The sequence below is a fragment of the Gossypium raimondii genome, chromosome 12 (genome assembly GCF_025698545.1).
Source record: "Gossypium raimondii isolate GPD5lz chromosome 12, ASM2569854v1, whole genome shotgun sequence".
Lineage (NCBI taxonomy): Eukaryota > Viridiplantae > Streptophyta > Magnoliopsida > Malvales > Malvaceae > Gossypium > Gossypium raimondii.
This window is the reverse complement of record NC_068576.1, coordinates 30,502,930-30,522,587: the sequence shown is the minus strand read 5'-3', so window position 1 is coordinate 30,522,587 and position 19,658 is coordinate 30,502,930. Positions and strand designations below refer to the sequence as shown.

The 19,658-nt window shown below is 33.0% G+C and overlaps 2 protein-coding genes across 4 annotated transcripts; one reads left to right on the top strand and one right to left on the bottom strand.

Moving 5' to 3' along the window:
* Positions 1–5,473: 5,473 nt before the first annotated feature.
* Positions 5,474–10,308, bottom strand: LOC105763659 (probable serine/threonine-protein kinase At1g54610). Its single transcript, XM_012581952.2, has 7 exons — positions 9,619–10,308; positions 9,260–9,544; positions 8,794–9,111; positions 8,466–8,687; positions 7,156–7,247; positions 6,927–7,038; positions 5,474–5,953 (listed from the first exon to the last, which is right to left on the bottom strand). Exons 1-7 carry the CDS (start codon positions 9,949–9,951, stop codon positions 5,642–5,644), a joined length of 1,674 nt encoding a protein of 557 aa, XP_012437406.1. The 5' UTR covers positions 9,952–10,308; the 3' UTR covers positions 5,474–5,641.
* Positions 10,309–10,346: 38 nt separating this feature from the next.
* On the top strand, positions 10,347–13,085 carry LOC105763660 (uncharacterized). 3 transcript variants are annotated; one of them, XM_052624772.1, is made up of 6 exons: positions 10,347–10,789; positions 11,111–11,182; positions 11,340–11,442; positions 11,810–11,878; positions 11,958–12,258; positions 12,623–13,085. In XM_052624772.1, the coding sequence occupies exons 2-5, from the start codon at positions 11,119–11,121 to the stop codon at positions 12,010–12,012; spliced, it is 291 nt and encodes a 96-aa protein (XP_052480732.1). In that variant the 5' UTR covers positions 10,347–10,789; positions 11,111–11,118; the 3' UTR covers positions 12,013–12,258; positions 12,623–13,085. The 3 variants fall into 3 exon arrangements, with proteins under 3 accessions (XP_052480732.1, XP_052480731.1, XP_052480730.1); XM_052624771.1 differs by having other exon boundaries at positions 10,356–10,789; positions 11,974–12,240; XM_052624770.1 differs by having other exon boundaries at positions 10,357–10,789; positions 11,974–12,258.
* Positions 13,086–19,658: the final 6,573 nt, after the last annotated feature.

The following is a 19,658-nucleotide window of genomic DNA, read 5'->3' as shown; positions in this document are numbered from 1 at the left end:
CATAACAATTGAAATCTAAATCATGCAATAAGAGTAAAATAATAAATTGGACAATTCCTTTTTTTTGTGATAAAGGTTTCTTTTAAATCAAAATTTGACAAGATCTCTGGCCTTGATGCAACCACATTTGTCGATATTCATCCTCATAGTACCATGCTTGTAGTGGCATGTGAATGTGTGGTGAACATACAAGCTTTCTTTAATTTCTTATAAATTGAAAAAATAGAACCTTAAAATTGTTTGCGTGTGAGGATAAAATGAAATTATGAGAAATTAACAAATTCTATAAGACGTGTATCAATGCCACTTTCTTTAAGGTTCTATTCGCCCCACCTATATTATAGTGTGCAAAAGAATTACTGGAAACTGAACCTTGAGGATATAATGAAGCTCAATGATTGTCTACATTTTGTACTGACGAAAATAGTCCACCAAGTATTGAGCATAGAGGTGCTCATGGGCCGGGCCGGGCCCAGGAAAAAAATTTAGCCTGCATCCTAGGCCTGGGCCTGGCCCGACCCAAAATATGGGCCTAAAATTTTGTCCAGGCCCAGCCCGGGAAAAAATTCCTAAGCCCGAGCCCGGCCCGGCCCATATTTTTAATAAAACACTAAAAATTTATTTTAAAAATAAAAAAATTTTAAAAAAAGTATTTTAAAAATATTTTAAAATTAAAAAAATATATATATATTTATTATATTCGGGCTGGCCCAGGCCCGGGCCAAAAAAGTGGTGCCCGAGGCCTGGCCCATTTTCTAAACGTGCCTCATTTTTTTGCCCAAGCCCATATTTCGGGCCTATATTTTTACCCAAACCCTTCCATATTTCAGGCGGGCCGTCGGGCCGGGCGGCTAATTGAGCAGAGCATAGCAAGGATATTAATTTCTATAAAGAATTTCTACAATAATTCTTTATAGAATAATCTAGAAACATGAAAAAATGGTGGAAGATCAGAAATAAACTTTTTCCTATATTTTTTTGTTGTCCTACAAATGAATGTTCACTCCTATTTATAGGAGACCTCATGTCTCTTCATAGTGACATAACTACCCAAATGGATAATCATATCTTTAGCAATAAACATAATTATTCAATAGATATCTACTTGAATAATTATGACTATTTTTTAATAACCAAGTGACATAACTTTTGGTTACTTATAACTTTTCATTAGCAACTACTGGAACACTATATATATATTGAAAATGTTCCAATAAAAACCAAGATTATGGATTGGGGAGCATGCTGCTTTGATAAGTTTTTATTCAATATGTGTGATTTTGTCCCCAATTTTGATCAAAAAATTATGATTTCACTTTTTGGATCTCTATATCTTTAACCATTCCTTGGATTGCATGGATTGAGACATGAAAATTAAAGCATGGTTTGGAAAATGGTAGCCTTGAATTGGAATATCTGAAATGCAAATAGTGTAGTTTTATACGTGTGAGAATAATTCTAGATATGAATAAATCTCTTAGAAGAATAATTATCCTCGATGCCAATAATGATGGATCTCTCTCATAGTTGGCCCAATACAATATGAAAGGCTACCATATTTTTGCAATGGTTGTGGTATTTTGGGGCATGTGGTGGGGGGGAATGTGATCACAAAGGGGAATTAGTGGCATTGGAATTTGGAAGGAAATTTACCTTATGTAGAATGGCAAGATACCATCCACTGTGGTTGTAGGGAGCTATGGCACCACAAGTACATAGAGGTATGGAGAAATTAGAACAAAAAGATGTGCATAGTGGTATTGGAATAGAAGCTAGTGGATTGAATTTGCAAGCAAAAGCAAACACTTGATATCTAAAGGGCAATAATTGATGTGACAAAGCTTCTGATAATCAAAAGAGGGTGATTTTGTCTTACAAAATTGATTTAGACTTGCCAAAGTAACAAGTCACTGTTCAAAAACCATGGGAAATGAGATGGACGGGGTATGTGGACAATGTGATATAGGTGGAATGTGTTGATTGGGGAGACGGCGTTAATGTGGAAAGAATGTTTCTATTTTGATTATTCAATTATAAAAAGTTTTTGACATTTGATATTTTAATCATTTCACCATTAAATCGTTAACGAGATGCTAACGTAGCATTTTTTTTATATAATAACAAATTCTAAAAAATTACTCTATAATTATTAGCCTTCGAACTCATAAATGCCACTTTAAAGTAGGATTTAAAGGTTTTAGGCAAAAACCCAAAATCTATTTTCAAACAAAACTCAAATTGTGGGTTTGGATCCGCTACGAAAATTCAAAATTTCCCTTCTAAGCTAAAACGGGATTTTACCTAACCACAACATATACATGCAAAACATAAATCTATCAAAAAATGAAATATTAAAAAGAAAAATATTTTGTTTATCCCCTCCAAACCCACTCCTTAAACAAAGAAATAAAAAATCAAATCCTAATTCAGAAAGAAACAAAACAATCCCAATCCCTCAACTTGAGCCAATAATCATGGGTGACTATGAAACACACTATTCTTTTCTCTTTTATCAGTTCACTCTCTTATTGAGACTCAACTCTATAGTTCCAAAGTGAAAATCAATTTCCCTGCTCCATATCCCATCCTTGGTCTTTCTCTTGATCTCGATTTCCCATTGTCCCCATCACTCCCACTCCCACTACCATCTTCATCAAGTCATCAAGGAGTTCGTACAAATCTGGGTTCTTAGGGAAATGAAGTTTGGCGTTGACTCATTGTTCCCTACTTTTTGCCTACTATTAATTATTATTTTTTATATATTTTTAATTTTTTTGAATTTTTTAGAAATAGTACCAAATTGATAAAATGTGAGGCTAAATTTTGTTATTGTGTCTGTTGGGGATCGACCCAATTAAACAACGAACAAATTAAACTAGCGGAAGAAATTGGAAAATTGAACACACAAATTTAACATGAAAAAATCTCTTCAAAGAGGATAAAAAACCACAGGAAAAGATAATTATACTATAATGGAAAAAAGAACGAAGAGTACAAAAGATGGAGATAAAAGCTAAACCTCGAAAAACCCAAAAACAAAGAACCCTCAAAATGTAAACACAAAATTCTCTAAAAGTGTTATGAGTTCTAATATCTAAATGAGTGTTTTTTTCTAAAGTTGTTGAAGAGCCTATTTATAGGCTAAATTCATAGGTCAAATAATAAAAAATAATCTAGACTAATTAGAGTTTGATTGAAACAAATAAACAAAGTTTAATTGGAAGATTATTTCTCAAATTTGACTGAAATAGGAGTCATACTCAACAAATCTCCACCTTGACTCATATTTCCACAACGCCATCTTTGCCAAAGCTCGCCACGGGCCTATCTTGAACTATGCAGGGAATTAACTGAGTCGAATTTGTGCTTAGAAACTAGAAGACTTCTAGTGTTCGACTTGTACACTACCAAATCAAAACTAACCCGAGTTTGATTTTCACGAACACAGTGCCCTAACTTTCCAAAACCTGCATCCAAAAGAGAACCTCTCTTCAACGAAATGATCATACATTTTTCCCTCCTATGACCAAGTTGCCTCAAATCCAAATAAGCTGACTTCGACTCCATAACGGATGAGGGACATTCGTTTTCACCGATCACTGTAAAACCTTCCAAAAATAAAGACTGCCAGTTTTTTTACCTTTTAACAAAATGAGAGCTCCACGAGATACTTTAATAACGTTTGACTCAATGTTGATTTTGCATCTTTTCAAGTTAAAATACTCGAAGAGATTAGATTCTTTCATAAATCAGGTACATACTTGACATTTGAGAGTGTCCTAATCGTCCCATCGTGTATCCTAATTTTAACAGTACCAATACCAATTACCTTACTAGATGAATCGTTTCCCATACGCACAACTCCACCTTCAACCGAACTGTATGTAGAAAACCATTCATTATTGGGACACATGTGGAAAGAACATCCCGAATCTAGGATCCATTGGACGTAAGCTTAGAGTTATTGCTCGTTGACACTAACAAGAAATCATCACCCCTTTCATCGGCCAAATTAGCACCAGCTACATCTTCCTCGTTACTCTCAGCTGCTCTTTTATTTCGCAGTTTATAACAATCTGCTTTGACGTGACCTAACTTTTTACAATAGCGACACCTTTTGTCTCGCTTCTTTGATGCTACCAAAATGGAAGCTTGCCTATCTGCCTTGCTATTTGAACCAAACTCATTTTCGAGTTTGTCTCTACTCAACAAATGACCCTTCACATATTCGAATGAGAGTTTGTCTCTGCCATAAATCAGGGTCTCCCTGAAAGACTTGTATGAAGGGGTTAAAGACCACAATAATAGCATAGCCTGATCCTCATCGTCAATCTGAACTTCAACATTCTTTAAATTATTTAAAAGAGTAATGAAATTAACTGATGTGATCTCTAAGAAGCTTACCTTTGTTTATACGAAATGAAAATAGACATTGTTTCAACACTAAATGATTAGTCAGAGACTTAGTCGTATAAAGAGTTTCTAACATTTTCCACAAGGCGGATGATGTCTTCTCCATCAATACCTCCTGCAATACCGTATTCGCGAGGCACAACTGGATTGCGGACAAGGCCTTTTCATCAAGCTCTTCTCATTCTGTTTGATTTAGATTCTCAGGTTTTTTCTCGGTAACAACCTTTTTTAGACCGATTTCAACTAAAATTGCCATCATCCGAACTTGCCACAGGTTGAAATTTGTGACACCGTCGAACTTCTCAATTTCAAACCTTGTTGCTGCCATATCTGAATGGGCTGATTTACTAAAATTGAACTAGCTTTGATACCATTTGTTAGGGATCAACTCGATTAAACAACGAACAAGTAAAAATAGATGAAGAAATTGAGAAATTGAACACACAAATTTAACGTGAAAAAATCCCTTCAAAGAGGATAAAAGACCACAGGTAAAGATAATTATATTATAATGGCAAATGAACGAAGAGTACAAAAGATGGAGATAAAAATTAAACCTTGAAAACAAAGAACCCTCAAAACGTAAACACAAAATTCTCTAAAAGTGTTATGAGTTCTAATCTCTAAAGGGGTGTTTTTCTAAGGTTGTAAAAGAGCCTATTTATATGCTAAATTTATAGGTCAAATAATAATAAAATAATCTAGACTAATTAGAGTTTGATTGAAACAAATAAACATAATTTAATTTGAAGATTATTTCTCAAATTTAACTGAAATAGGGTCAAACTCAACAATGTCATTAAAAAAATACTTCACGTCATTGAAGGATTATAAGTCATAGTAGTGATGCTGAAATACGTGGTAAGCACAAGTATTGAAGACAAGAAAAATGAAAGAGTTCAAATATTTCTTCTACAAGCAAAGAGTTCAAATATTTCTTCTACAAGCTTGCTCCAAGTTTGTCAACTCATGCATGAAAACCTGTTAAGGAACAGGATTGTAATATCGAAAACTAGATAACTCACACACAATAAAACTATAACATCAAATATTTCTTACATAAATGTTCTGAATAACTTTTATTTCATTACATGACTAAACAATAAGACAAACAATGTTTGTTTATTTATTTATAACCAAATAACAAAGTAAAATTTTAGGCATAAAGCTGAATAAATTACTAACTCATATTCCATAACACAAACTCAAGCGAACGAACCCACTCTTTTTATTCCACACCAGAAGGCTTTGATATCTTGTCAGGATCAAATGTTCGGAAATCCCATGTAGAGAAAGACCTGCGGTATTGAGGATTGCCAAGGTTGTTTTTCATGATATCTGTAATAGAAGCCTGTAAAAGAGTGAAATTTTGAATGTTCTGAGTAGCATTAGGATGAGCTTCGGTTCTTGGAGCTATTTTCGCATTGGAACGTAGAATCGGAGAGAGCGATGCAGGTAAGCGTTGTTCATTATGTTTGATTGGCTTCACTCTGAAGGAGCTTTTTGCATTATTACATGCCTCATTTCCTTTCTGCTTCTCCTGTTAAGATAAAAAGAAAGACATTCAGTGAAGATTCAGCTGTAAATTACATGGCCAAAGGATGCATGGCAATCATTTTGCCTTTTTATCAAACAGATAACAATCTCAATTGATCAGTTGAAGAGAAATCAAAACGGAGGGGAAGTTTAGTTTATGTCACGGTGTCAATATGCACTAGTCGTTTGAGAGAAGTGCCTAGAAGAATGAATTTCAGAAGCTTCTCTTCAAGGATCATACATACATACATACATACATACATACAATCAAAACGGATGGCATGATGGTTTAATCTTTTCGTCACTTTGGTCCTAGTTTTTTTTTTAACTTTCAAAATTTAGTTAGATTACATTTTTCTGGATAGAAAAGTTGACTACATCATGAAAATTTTAAGAACATGTGACAACTCATGGAGCAACCTACATAACTTTATAAAAATTCAAAAATAAAAATAAATAAAAATTATTAAAAATACAAAAATTTAAAAATAAAATAAAATATTTTTAAAAATAATTTATGTTAACAATAAAGTACGTGTAACTGTCCTTTGGGTTACGACATTTGTGCCATTAAAATTTTAATGGTTGAATAACTTTTTGTTTGTAAAAGATAATGAAAAAAGATCCAAAGTGATAAAATGGGGAACTTTAGTGCAAGTGTCATTATAAATATATATATATATATATATATATATATATATATATATATATAATGATTCGGTACTTAAAAGGAGGAAAAATAAGGGTTAGGTTCATGAAGTTGCATTCTGTGAGCATATTACCTAATGGACTAATGTTGTCCAAGTTGCCAGTTAAATATTCTTTTTTAATGCTGACATGTCATTGACTTGACACATGATGACCTAATAGAGGTTAATTCAGCCACATCGTCCATTGGATTAAGTTGGTCGATGGAAATAAAGTTTAGGTTGTAAATTATATATGAATTTGCATTAAAACTGAAATATAAAATTTACCTCCCTGGAAGTATCAGTATCATCTTTCTTTTCTACCGTCATTATTAGTTCCTTTGTCTCATCACCTTCATGTTTCTTTCTAGAAGATTGCTTTGTTTTTGATGTTCTGTGCCTTCAACATGAAAACCCAGAATCAGTTAATTCCAAATTCTCCCCCATTAAAAGCATAAGCAGAAAATTATTAGCAAGTAATAATAAAACAAATTCTCATATTTAAAAGCTAAAGTACTTCTTTCTATCTTTGGCTTTATATGGTTCTTCCTCCTTGTATATTACTGGTAGATCTGAAAGGTCACATGCCAATGGACTTGAAGTAAAGAACTGCAAACAAAACATAGAATGGAGCACCAAATCAGGATTCTGTTTATATATTGGTATCCAATAAATATATTAAGTCTCAAACAAATTCAAATAAACTTTTAATTAGACAAGAGTATTTTTTTTTCCATTTATAACATTTTTGCCTGATAAGTTAACTTTGATACTTAATATTTTTATATCAAAATTTACTTATGCTATAAGCTATTTTTGAAATATGAATTGACATGAATGATATATTGTTTGGGATCGAACCCAAGATATTTTGCCACAAGATATAATACTCTTACCATTAGGTATGAATTTTGTTATGCATTTAATCTATCCGTTCCATGCTTGACAATGTTATAAAGATTAAAATTTATGGTACTTTTATAGAATTTGAGATTTAGTTTTGTATTTTAAAATTCAATCATTTACTTTTCAATTTAAAATCCTAGTTCAATAATTATGGTTAATGGTAGTTTCCATTAAAATTTATCAACTTAAACATGTTTATTTCCCATCAATTGCATGCTATGTCACATGAAAGCAACTAATCAACATGTCAAATTGATAAATTTTGACTAAAAAACTTATAATTTTAATGATTGGACTAAGATTTTCAAAGCAAAAAAGTAGGAATGGTCATTTTAACTTTTTAAATGCAAGAATTAAATCTTAAACTTTGTCAAACTAGAGGACTAACCTCAAATTTTAACCTTTTATAAAATTAATTAGAGTTAGCATGCATCACGGTGTCATTTGAAATTTATTTAATATCAAAATTAATTTTTATAAATATTTAAAATCTAAAATTTCGACTAGTTACCAAAGCTCTTTGATTTTCGAATCGAATTTTTTAACCTTCATTTAAATGTCTCTTACAGTACCAATTACCAGGCTTGTTGGTATAAAAAGATTTAAGAGCAGCAGACAAGTCGTTAAAAAAAAACTCTGCCTGTTTAAGCCAACCAAAAGCGAATACGCAGGGGGTTAAAGTGAGAATTTTACTATATTTTAGGAGCTAAAATGAGATTTTCACTACCATACTAGGGCTGAAATGCGAGCATAGGTTTTTTTCAACGAAAATGGTCAAAGGACTAACGTGATGGATAAAAATGAAAGTAGAGGGCAATGTGATTGAAAAAAATAGTAACCATGTGAGAATTTCAGGGGCAAAAATAGGTATTAAACCTTAAATTAAATGTATAAATATATAAAGTGGTGTTTTGAGCTTACTTCCGTTTGAAGAGCAGAAGCTGCAGTGCCACGATATGAAGGGTCCAGATTAAGAAGCATTGTGAGGAGGCCAAATGAAGAGCTGGGAAAATCTCCAAATTCTTCATAATATCCAGGCTTGTAATGCTGCGGCGGCCGGAAGCTTGCCGGTAGCTTCATCTTTTTCCAATACTCTTCTGAGGGTGAACCACAAAGCTTGAAAATTCGATGAAGCTGCTCAACCTGCTCAGAAGTTTAACTTGTCAGCAACACGGTAGCTCAAAAAATAAATATTCAAAGCATCGTCTGTGAGGCTAAATAGAAATGATGTGAATGATAAGTTTTTTACCTCAGTCCTCCCCGGCATAATTGGTCTTCCAGCAAACATCTCAGCTAACAGGCAACCTGCACTCCAGAGATCAACCCCAACACCATAATCTGTTGATCCTAACAGTAGCTCTGGAGCTCTGTACCATAGTGTTACAACCCGGCTGGTGAGGGGTCGTTTTGGTTTAGGGTTGAAAATATTGGCAAGCCCAAAATCTGCTATTTTCAGCACCCCATTGCTATCTATCAACAAGTTTGAACCTTTAATGTCTCGGTGCAATATTCCTCTTTCATGACAGTGCTCCAGTCCCGATAGCAGCTGTTGCATATAACACTTGATCTGCATCATAAACACAAATATGTAGACCTTGTAATTCCTAAAAACATTTGATTATATCATACATTACCTATGCTTGTACATCACTTTTCACATATATTACTCCAGTCCCATTTCTTCTTTGATCATAAACACAAAAGGTTGAAATTACCTGGGGTTCAGTGAGCCGGTCGCCTGGGCGGGAGATAATTTTGCTCAAGTCAGACTGCATGAAATCAAAGACCAGATAAAGACTGTACTGCATCCTTGAAGTGGCTAGTCCTTCAAGGCTAATAATATTTGGATGGTTGAGCCTCTGAAGTATCATAATCTCTCTTGCCATAAATTTAACACTCTCAGGCTCTGCTGTGTTGAAACGGACCTTCTTCAAAGCAACAATCTTCCCGGTGTCCTTGTCCCGAGCTTTGTACACATTGCTATAAGTTCCTTGCCCTACCTGCAGCACAGCATGATCAAACGGGTGCCCATGGCATTTTATACGTTCAGTTTCATGAATTTGGTAGTACATACCTTGGCAAGCTTATCATAGGAATCAGCACTCTTTGGGACCAAACCAGACAAAACCTCAAAAGGAACATTATCAACAAGCCATTTAGGCCATCCATCAACCACCTGATCGTCACCTACAATCTTCTTCGACGCATGCTTTTGCGAAACATTTCCATTAGCATCATTACTCCTCACTGTCTCCCCTTCCCTATTAACCACCTTTTCGCCATTTCCAGCCACACCACCATCTTCCTTCTCCCCTCTCTTAGCAGCATACCCATGTTCTTGCTTCAACTTGTCCAGTCCCCGAGACGGTGAGTTGGTTGAAGCATACTTGCCTTGAACACATCCCATAACTGCTCAATGCCTCAGATGATGCTGGCGGGGAATCGAAGCATGATCCGGTGATTGCTATGTACTGACATTGTAGTAATAAAGATTATTTTGATAAAAAAAATGGAACGGTCTATTGGAATGTGAGAAAAGAAAGGGGAAATGGCTTAGCTAGCCGACCTTTTGGGCGGCATTTGGTTGGAAGTTGTGGTAAAAATAAAAAGAAATAGGACGCCTTTGTTTTTGATGATAAGAATTTCAGCCTTTTCTACTCCATTTTCAATGCAATTGGTCTGTGTTAACAAGGAATGTAGTATACTATTGGAATATTATTATTTTATCAACTTACGCTCAAATAACATATCTCTGGTAGTATTTGGTACGATGAATAGTAATTTTTTTTTTTTAAATTTAATCCATCGAAATGTGATTTCAAAACACTTACAGCATGATCCCCTCTAATCCTTTGTTTGGTTTGCGATATTGTTATTACGGGTCTAATACATTACTGATTTAATCCCTAAAATCTATCCATTTCTAATCCCTTCCCTTTTGCTCAGTTTAGGTGCTGCTTCAATTTACCCTCCCTGTTTTACCCTCTCGGCTTCCCCTTTCCGTCTTCTGTTCCTCCCTGTTTAGCCCAATGATCATCAACTCAAAAACATACAAGAAGAAAGCCCTATCGATTCGTTTTATGGAAAAATCAGGGTTAGTTGATTCGTACAGAGCTCAATTTCTGAATGTTATGAAAAGTAGCAAAGCATTTCTCTTTCACTCGATTTCGTCTGAACCTGAACCAGAACCAGACGAGCCAACTCTTCAAACGTCAACTATTCACCGATCGATCCCAAACTTTCTGGTAACTGCTAAGCCATATCGCTTTTTTCTTTCACTTCATTCGTTGGGTCCTTGAAGCTTCAACAGTAGTTCTTTTCTTTCCTTAAAATATCGTCAATGATGAACTGGCGGTAAGGTCAGCCTATTGAATTCGAAAATATTACTTAAACCAAAAGTCACCTTATAGAACACTGAACTTAGTTCAACTATGGTCTAAACCAATTAAATCTAATCCTTCAGTTTTTGCGTGTTAAAGCAACTCAACTTTCGGACTTGGGGCATTTGTTTTGTTTTATTTTATTTTCCTTGTGTGATTTTGTTTGTTTGTTTTTTCATGTATAAGAGTGGAGAATGGTGAATGTTCCCTCTTTGGTGTCTCTGAGCATTGACGCACTTAAAAGAGAACTCATTCACGGTACATTTCCCTTATATCTTTCCTTTTTAATGCTTGTAGTGCATACTGTTTGCATTATACTAAAAATGCCTAGTTGCTGAGAGATGCATTTCCCCCTTTTAACTGATATTTTCAGTTCATAGTGGTCAAATTTAATCACTGGTCGGGTTGGTTGCAGGGGATGATCTTTTGCCGCATGTCTATGAACTTCCTCTGGAGTTGTTCAATTCAGTAGTAGAATGTCTACCTCCTCTGGCCTTGCAGAAGTTGCAAAGTGAAATGTTAGTTAAATTTTCTGCTCCTTATAAGTTTTATGCATGTTTTCAAGTTGTTTTTCAAATTTATAACTGTTATAGCTGAATAATTCTGGATATCGATTGCTCCTACTGAAGCTTGAAATGGTCATGGGTGAGCAAAATGTGATAATTGTTTACTTAGGAAGGGGAAATTTTCAAATAGGCAGAGAAATGTTTTACTAGATTTTCTAATGCACAAATCTTCTAACAGATGAGCATGACTATGAAAGATTTTTCTTAAGGTAGCAATAAACTTTTTCCCTCTTGACATAGCTTGTTTAACTTTTGCTGAGTTGCTGCTATATGCGGGCTACTTGAATATTCTTGAAAGATATTAACTTTCATTGAGCAGGCCATTTAAGAACTATGATGACTATGGTCCTTTTAGTGATGACTTAAAAATGGGGAGAAAACGTGGAAGGTATGTTAGATTCGATGTCTCTAGATCCCCTTTTTGTTTTGTGTAGAAAGTAAGACTAGAATGTGAGGTGACTGTTTAGTGCTAGTTTCTTACAGATATGGGAATTTCGATACAGCGTGGAAGGCATTGTTTAAGTTTCGTTGGCCTGATCTTGCGGAGTGTGTCAAACCAGTTGATTGGCAGCAGATTTACTGGGAAACTCATGTGCAGAAGAATGTTGTTCCAATTAACATGCTAATTCTTATTATTTAGGCCTCTTCTTGGATTCTGTTATGATCTATCCTTTTTTATTAAATGGAAAGACAGTTGCCTAGATGAAGCAGCAGAGATAGCTTTGCTTCCATCATTTAGTGGATGCCTTGGTGAGATACAGATTTTAGGTACTTTGATACTTAGCTTCTATGTATTATGTGCTTTTTAAAGTTTTGGGTGAACTTATATGGATTTGTATATATTTTTCTGCCTCTTGCTATACGTACATGTTGGTATATATATATATATATAACCTTGTTCCTTTTGATGGTAGATTTTAACCTGTTTGCTTTGCTTGCTAGTCACCCAGTGAAGGAGGATGAGTGATGAACAATTAAATCATATAAATATCAAGAAAATTTTGTTTATAATGGTGGATTGCATGGATATGCCCCTCCCGCAGTTTAAAACATCAATGACAAGTATTAGTTTATGCATCTCTCTCTTTCTCCATTGGAAATGTCATTCGTTTTATTTTTTTATCTTTTGCAGGTGCAAAAGCTAATGGGTTCAACACCATTGGATCTTGCCAAGTTTAATATGGTAAAGAGTGGAGAAATGAGCCGTAATGCTCCTTGTTCATGTGGTTCCAAGAAGAGATACAAAAGGTAATTTGGCACACTATTTCCCAGCGATCTGTGTTGCTGTGAGTAGCTCATAACCTGGACGCAGTGCTTAAGAGATTTTATGTCCTCAACCACGGAATGTTTTTCCAGTGCCAGTGTTGTTCCCTTCAAGTAGCACAATTTGTTTATCTTCTTTCATAAGAAGTTTCGCTTTGTGAGCTAGTTTCGTTTGGATACTTATATGTTGTTGGGGTCTACTTTAGCATCTAACTTTACATGTAGGTCTATTTTGACTATGAATTTATATTCCGTCCAAATTTATTGATGTGAGACAATCTTAAAGTTTTATGTCAATAAAATTTTATACATTTCAAGTTCAAAGATTAAAATATATCTAATTGTCAAGTTCAATTATTAAAGAGTTATGTTAATAAAATTTTATATATTTCAAGTTCAAAGATTAAAATATATCTAATTGTCAAGTTCAATTATTAAAGTGGACAAAAAATATACAAGTACTAAAATAAACTTAATTGTCAAGTTCAGGTCAAGAAGTACACTAAATCTTTGGGGTAAATTTTAAAATTATACCTGAAATTTAATTTAGGGTATGTTTGTTAATATTTGAATATTATATTTATGCAAAATATAATTTTCAAGTTATTTATTACTTCTATTTTTTGTAGAATAATTAAATTATTTGATTCACTAATGATGTTTTAGCACATTGTATTGCGGTTTAAAAATAATAAATGAGATTAAATATTTTTTATATTATTATATATTATGATTTTAATAAATTAATATAAGAATAATTATATTAAGAATTTTATTAAATTATATATTTTTTATTAAATTATATTTAATAATAATTATTTTAAATTATTATTAAATTATTTATTATTTATATTAATAATCTTATTAAAATTTAATAACAATGACAATAAATCATCCACCTAAAAAAAATTCTACTAAGGGTATTCTAGTCATTTTAGTTTTTTTCCTTATGCCATTACGCCTCTATTCCATTCAACCAAACACAAGAATACTATTACGCCTCTATTCCATTACATTCAACCAAACAATTGAATTGCTATTACGTCTCTATTCCATTACGTCTATATTCCATTACAGCGAACCAAACGTGCCATTAGTATATCTAATTTTATTTATTTTCCTTAAAAATCTAGTCATTTATTGGGTATTACTATCCATGAACATGACAATATGATTCTCATAATAAAATGTATGAAAATTACTTATTAAAATTATTAAGATAAAATTAACCCTTTTTGTATTAATTTAGGTATTAATCTATTAATAAATATAAAATAAAAAGAAGTTATTGCCTTATTCATTTGTTCTACTACTTGATTTTATGTACTATTTCAACGAATTCTTCTCAAGTATTACATATACATAATTTTTTAATTTATTCAAAAAAGTTTTATTTATACATGATTTTATATGCATTATTATATTTACAATATATATGTAGGACAAATTTGAAATAATTTTTCTTTCAATTAACATTATAAATAAAAAACTTAAAAATATCAATTAAAATTTATTATTAAATATTTAATCCAAATATTTGTTGAGAATAAAGTTTATTATAAAAATTAAGCGGAATAGTTGTGTTTGTTTTCACTTCATTTTGTCTTTTAAGTCTTTTGATTTTAATGAATATGTTTTTTTCTTTTAAAAAATTAAATACATGAATATTATCTTTTACTTAATAAGGGTAAATTTTAAATTATCATTACATTTTTAAGAAAGTAATATAACTTTCCACCCTCCAATGTATACCAAACATTGTAAAGTAATTTTTCCGACAATTACATTTCCAATAATCACATTCTATTAAAATTATAACATAGGAAAATACCAAACGCTACATATAGTTTATAGTGTTTTGGCTTTTTTACTTAGATGATACCAAAAAAAAAAATTAAATACCAAAATGGTATGTTATGAACCGTATTTAGGGGTGGAGGGTTTGAAGGTGGTGGCACCACCATTCTCCTTATTGCTAATCAAAACCCTATCATTAGCCCATGATTTGATTGGGAAAAAATATTTTAATGGTAGAGGGAGTAGGAGAGGCGGCACCTGCATGTAGATTATATCGGTTCAAATACTGGTTGGGAAAAATAATTTTTAAAGGATGGAGGACGCAACCTGTCAGGTGGCACTAATGGGGGCATCATGTCAGGTGGCACCTCTTTACGACAAAGGTGACTACATAATCATAGGGTTTAATAGCTTGAATTGGTCGAAAAAAATGAAGTTTATAAGAGGGCTTATGGTCCCCTCAACTATAAATTAAGAAGAAGAAGAAGCTAACAATTTAGGAGAAGAGAAGAAGGGGAAGAGGCAATAGAGAAGAGAAGGGAAAAGAAGAAGGGTCCTGAAATGTAAAGTTTTATTTTTGTAATTTTTTGTTTAGGGTCTTAAAGGAGGAGGCAACACATTGTTATGTGGTTTTAATATTTATTATATTTTTATTTAGGGTTTAGGGTGTAAGAGGGTAACAATAAATTTTTTGAAAGGTAAATTTTTTTGTAATTATTTTTTTGTTTAATGTTTTAGTACTTATTATTTGTTTGATTTTGTAATTTTGGAAGGAAAGGAGGTACCAGCAAATATTATTTTAGAGGTACATTTTGTTTTGTAATTATTATTTACTTGTTAAGGTTTTGTAATTCATATTATTTGTCCTATTTTGTGGTTTTATAATTCACATTAGTTGGATTTGTAATTTTTATTATTTGTTTGGTTTTACCAAAATAATTAAAAAATAATTAAATTCCAAAATGGGTCACCTAATAAATTAATTATTGAATGGGTCGTTTGTTACAATAATAAATACGAAATGGGTTATTTGCTACAAATTTGTACGGTGACCCATTTTGGTATTTAATTATCTTTTGGATTATGGTAAAAACCAAATATGTCATAAATTAATTGTCTTCAAGGAGAGAAATTATCAAAATACTTTTAATTTTTTATAAGAAAATTAGTCCCAGATGAGATTTTTAAAATAGAAAAACATGTTCTTTGTTTTTCTTCAATTAGAGAAATCGTCATAATAATTTTAAATTTTTTTGATAAAACCAATTTATACATCTTACGTTAAATTGATTGAATACTAATTAATTAAACTGAATTGACTTTACAAAATTTTATAGTTCACATCGTTGAATATATGTTACGTAATAATTTTTTATTGGGATAAAAGATGAAAAAAATGAGATGGTTTCTAGAAAATAAATGATCGACTTATATTAGTGTATCACGAATTACGTTGTTATTGATTTCTTTATATGGGTAAAATATTATTAATTCTTCAAAAATAAAAAACGATACAAAATTCATTTTCGTTATTTGTATATTATTTATATGTTCGGGCAATGATTAAATTTTTTATTTGAAGTTGCAGATATCTAAATGAGTTCTTTGATTACAAAAACGAATCACACATCAGATACAATTAGTGTGCTAGTAATAAAATTGTTATTTTTTATTCACGGGTCCCCTTATAAAGTTCCACATCATGTTTTATTTAACTGCAATGTATTAACTATTGCGGTAATTTAATATGGTCAGGGTTTGTACCGCGTATTGAGGGGTGTGTCAACGGTGTGGGCTATCTGCCAGATGAACGTCTTATGCTATATTTAGAGACATCGAGATTCAACATTAATCCGCATGTTTGATTTGAAGTACGACTTGATATACACTTGGGTCAAGCGGTGGCTCTTAGAGACCCATACATTTCATTTTCTGTGTGGGGAGTGCACCATTACTCTAGAAGATGTTGCACTGCAACTCGAGCTCCCAATCGACGGTAGTACGGTCACAAGTGTAAGTACAGTGTCTGAACTGACGGCCATTTGCTATGACTTACTAAGACGCTCGCCTGGTGATGGTGGCGATAAACTTACGAGTTTGAAATTTTCATAGTTGAAGGTGAATTTCGAGTATTTACCGAGTATTGCAACTAAGCGGGAGGTGATGTGCACCGCTCGAGCATATATAATGCATATGATAAGGGGTGTACTCATGCTAGATGCAAATAACAACAAGGTCCACCCTATGTACTTGCTCTTGTTATCTGATTTATACGCTACCCATTCGTACAATTAGGGCTCAACAGTACTAGCTACATTGTATCGTGAGTTTTGCCAGATGACAAAGCACCGTGCCATGGACATAAGCGGGTGCCTGATATTGTTGTAGTCCCAGGCACTTTACAGGATGTCATTCTTGGCATCAGTTACTCACCAAACATATGTCTTCCCATTCGTGAATAGGTGATAAAATTTAAGAATTACAACAAGAATTTTGCTTTTTTTATTATTAAAATTTGTTCTAACAAGTTTAATTTTTTTGTAGATGGAGTACTTCTTCGGGTATCAGGAAGTCATATACGCTTCCAATTTATCGATAGATGATTGAGGCACATGCTAGGGAGGGGTTAATTTTTACTAATATTTATTACATGTAATTACTTTATTTATGTTATTTGACTCGTGTTACTATAACCATGTTATTAATTGTGTATTTCATCTAGATGTCATATTCTTTCCCAAACATTATGGTTGTTATTTCCCTGTTTGCTCACATCTACTCACACTTGTGGTGAATTAATGCACCCCTGCTGAATTTCTCAACAGTCGAGTGGTACAACGGGGATCAAGTACTGTGATAGTTCGGGTCATCTAACATATTTTAGATGTTCCACGGAGTTTGTGGGTTGTACACGAATTTAGCAAAAAGGGGAAACAATACAAGAATTGGGCATTAGAGCATGAAGAATATCTTGTATTGTGGAACGACCGGATGGGATAGAGACCTTAGATGGATTTTTCATTTGATTTGCGGCCCTCATAAGAGTACCAATCTTGGTATATGGCGAGTGGGAAACCTTTTTTATTTGGTGGGAAAACGATGCTAGTCCCTCCACACATGCAATGACTAGGGAAATTCTTGCACTGCCTGTCACATCCGCCTCCTGCACTCGAATCGGAGCCAGTGCTCGAACCCGAGCTATCTTATTCACAATCTCGAGGTAGTTCTTACGATCCAAACTTGGGGTTGATAATTATTTTCCTGGCTCGTCAGACTACACATATTAGTCAGAGATTCTTGTTTCCAGTTATAATCATCCGGGTCCGAGATCATCGATGATGCTCGATATTTTCAGCCCATTACTACTCCAGTACTCCACCCTTTCCCGGGCAAACCTTTGCGACATACGATTTCTCGAGTATGTTTAGTTCACCCTAGGTTTGCCAATTGATGTTGTGAATGATGTTCTAGGTGAGGGTAACACTGACCGTCGCGAGCACCATCAACACCAACGTCGGGCACCACAACGGTTTACCCCTCGAACAACACCATCGAACCATCAATTTTATCATGTAGTTTGTAATTGTAACTTAAATTTACAAGTTTGCATTAATTAAATTATAGTAAATTAATGTTTTAAATATTTTTAATTTTTAATGATTACGAACTAGAAACATATAATTAATAAATACTATTCATTCAACAAAGGTTACATTTCAAAACACAACTTTTGACTTAATTTTTTTTATTAAACTTTTGACTTTTTTTAAAACAATATAATGCAAAGTTTTCCTTTAAGATGTAATATAGTTGTGTGGTTCCTAAAATATAAATATGAAAATCCCATCATAATCATAAAAAAATTAATAAAAGTTTGAATACGGAATACATTAATTCATAATCCACTCGATCGAGATGATTGCCCAATATGGTAGGTTCGACGTGGGCATTTAGTTCGATTATGACCAGCTATTTTGCACACACCACAAAGTTTAGGGTCGATTTTCTCCCTCATGTCCATTTCATTACGGATCCTAGTGACTTGCGGGCAACCTTTCAACTTTCTATGTAACCTCTTGTCTGGGACAACCTCGAAAGTCGGGGTAGGCACTCCCATGTAGATAAATCACGCAATACAGTGAACTCGTTCCCCCAAATACGTAATGTGCGTTCTAGAGTATAGACCTCATTGATATATTGTTCAGCGTTGATCGAGGCGCGAGCACAAGATGCAACGACATGCATACAAGGGTAACGAAATGTTTGGAACTTCCCATAATCGCATCATTTGTTTAGGAGATCAACTCCGTAGAACCTAGGAGGGATACAGGGTTGAAAACCGATGGACCCCATAACTCGAAAAGTTTGTAACTATCGAAAATATATTTCTACATTCATCGACCTCAATCTTTGACGGTTCGCATGTTGGAAAAAATGAGTTTGGAAAATGCAACGGAAAATAAATTTAGGGAAAATAAAGTTTTAAAAAATTTTCCAAAATAAGATCTTGGTTGTGATATCTAAAGTAATAAACACTTAATCAAAATTGAACCTTTTTGATTCGTCTAGGATGAGTGCTTCGATCGAGTAGTCTTCTCTGCTATCCTTAAGCTCACATTTACCAAGTGTGGGTTCGCTTTGAATCATAAGATTTTTCATAAAAATTACCAGTGATGTAATTTTGTAATTTCTCTAAACTTTTGGATCAAATTGTAAATTAGAAAAATATCTCTAGAAATTTTCTAAAATAATCTCTTTAGAGAATTTTCTCTCTACAACTTTCTCTTGAATTCAAATGTGTGTAAAATAATGACCCAATGCTCTCTTTACATAGGAGAGCTTAGAAAGTTCAACTATGATTAAACTTAATCACTTTAATATTAAATTAATATAATATTTATCTTAGATTAAATTTGATATTAAATCTTATTAAAATAATAGAATGTATCTATAAGATAAACATTAAAATTAAATTTAATAATAAAATACTATTAAGATAAGTATTAAATTTAATTTAATATTAAACTATTAAAATAATATTATTTTTAGAATAGTTAATCTAAAATAAAATTCTCTGGTATAGTCCTAGTAGGAGTGTAACTCTTCCA

Bases quoted from the DNA above. Each gene is read 5' to 3' on its own strand.
- LOC105763659 (XM_012581952.2), bottom strand. From the start codon at position 9,951: ATGGGATGTGTTCAAGGCAAGTATGCTTCAACCAACTCACCGTCTCGG. The intron at 8,688-8,793 runs GTAAAAAACTTA...ACTTCTGAGCAG, and splicing joins TTATGCCGGGGAGGACTGAG to GTTGAGCAGCTTCATCGAAT. The intron at 5,954-6,926 runs GTAAATTTTATA...TTATCTTAACAG, and splicing joins ATACTGATACTTCCAGGGAG to GAGAAGCAGAAAGGAAATGA.
- LOC105763660 (XM_052624771.1), top strand. From the start codon at position 11,119: ATGGTGAATGTTCCCTCTTTGGTGTCTCTGAGCATTGACGCACTTAAA. The intron at 11,183-11,339 runs GTACATTTCCCT...GGTTGGTTGCAG, and splicing joins TAAAAGAGAACTCATTCACG to GGGATGATCTTTTGCCGCAT. The intron at 11,879-11,973 runs GTATGTTAGATT...AGTTTCTTACAG, and splicing joins ATGGGGAGAAAACGTGGAAG to ATATGGGAATTTCGATACAG.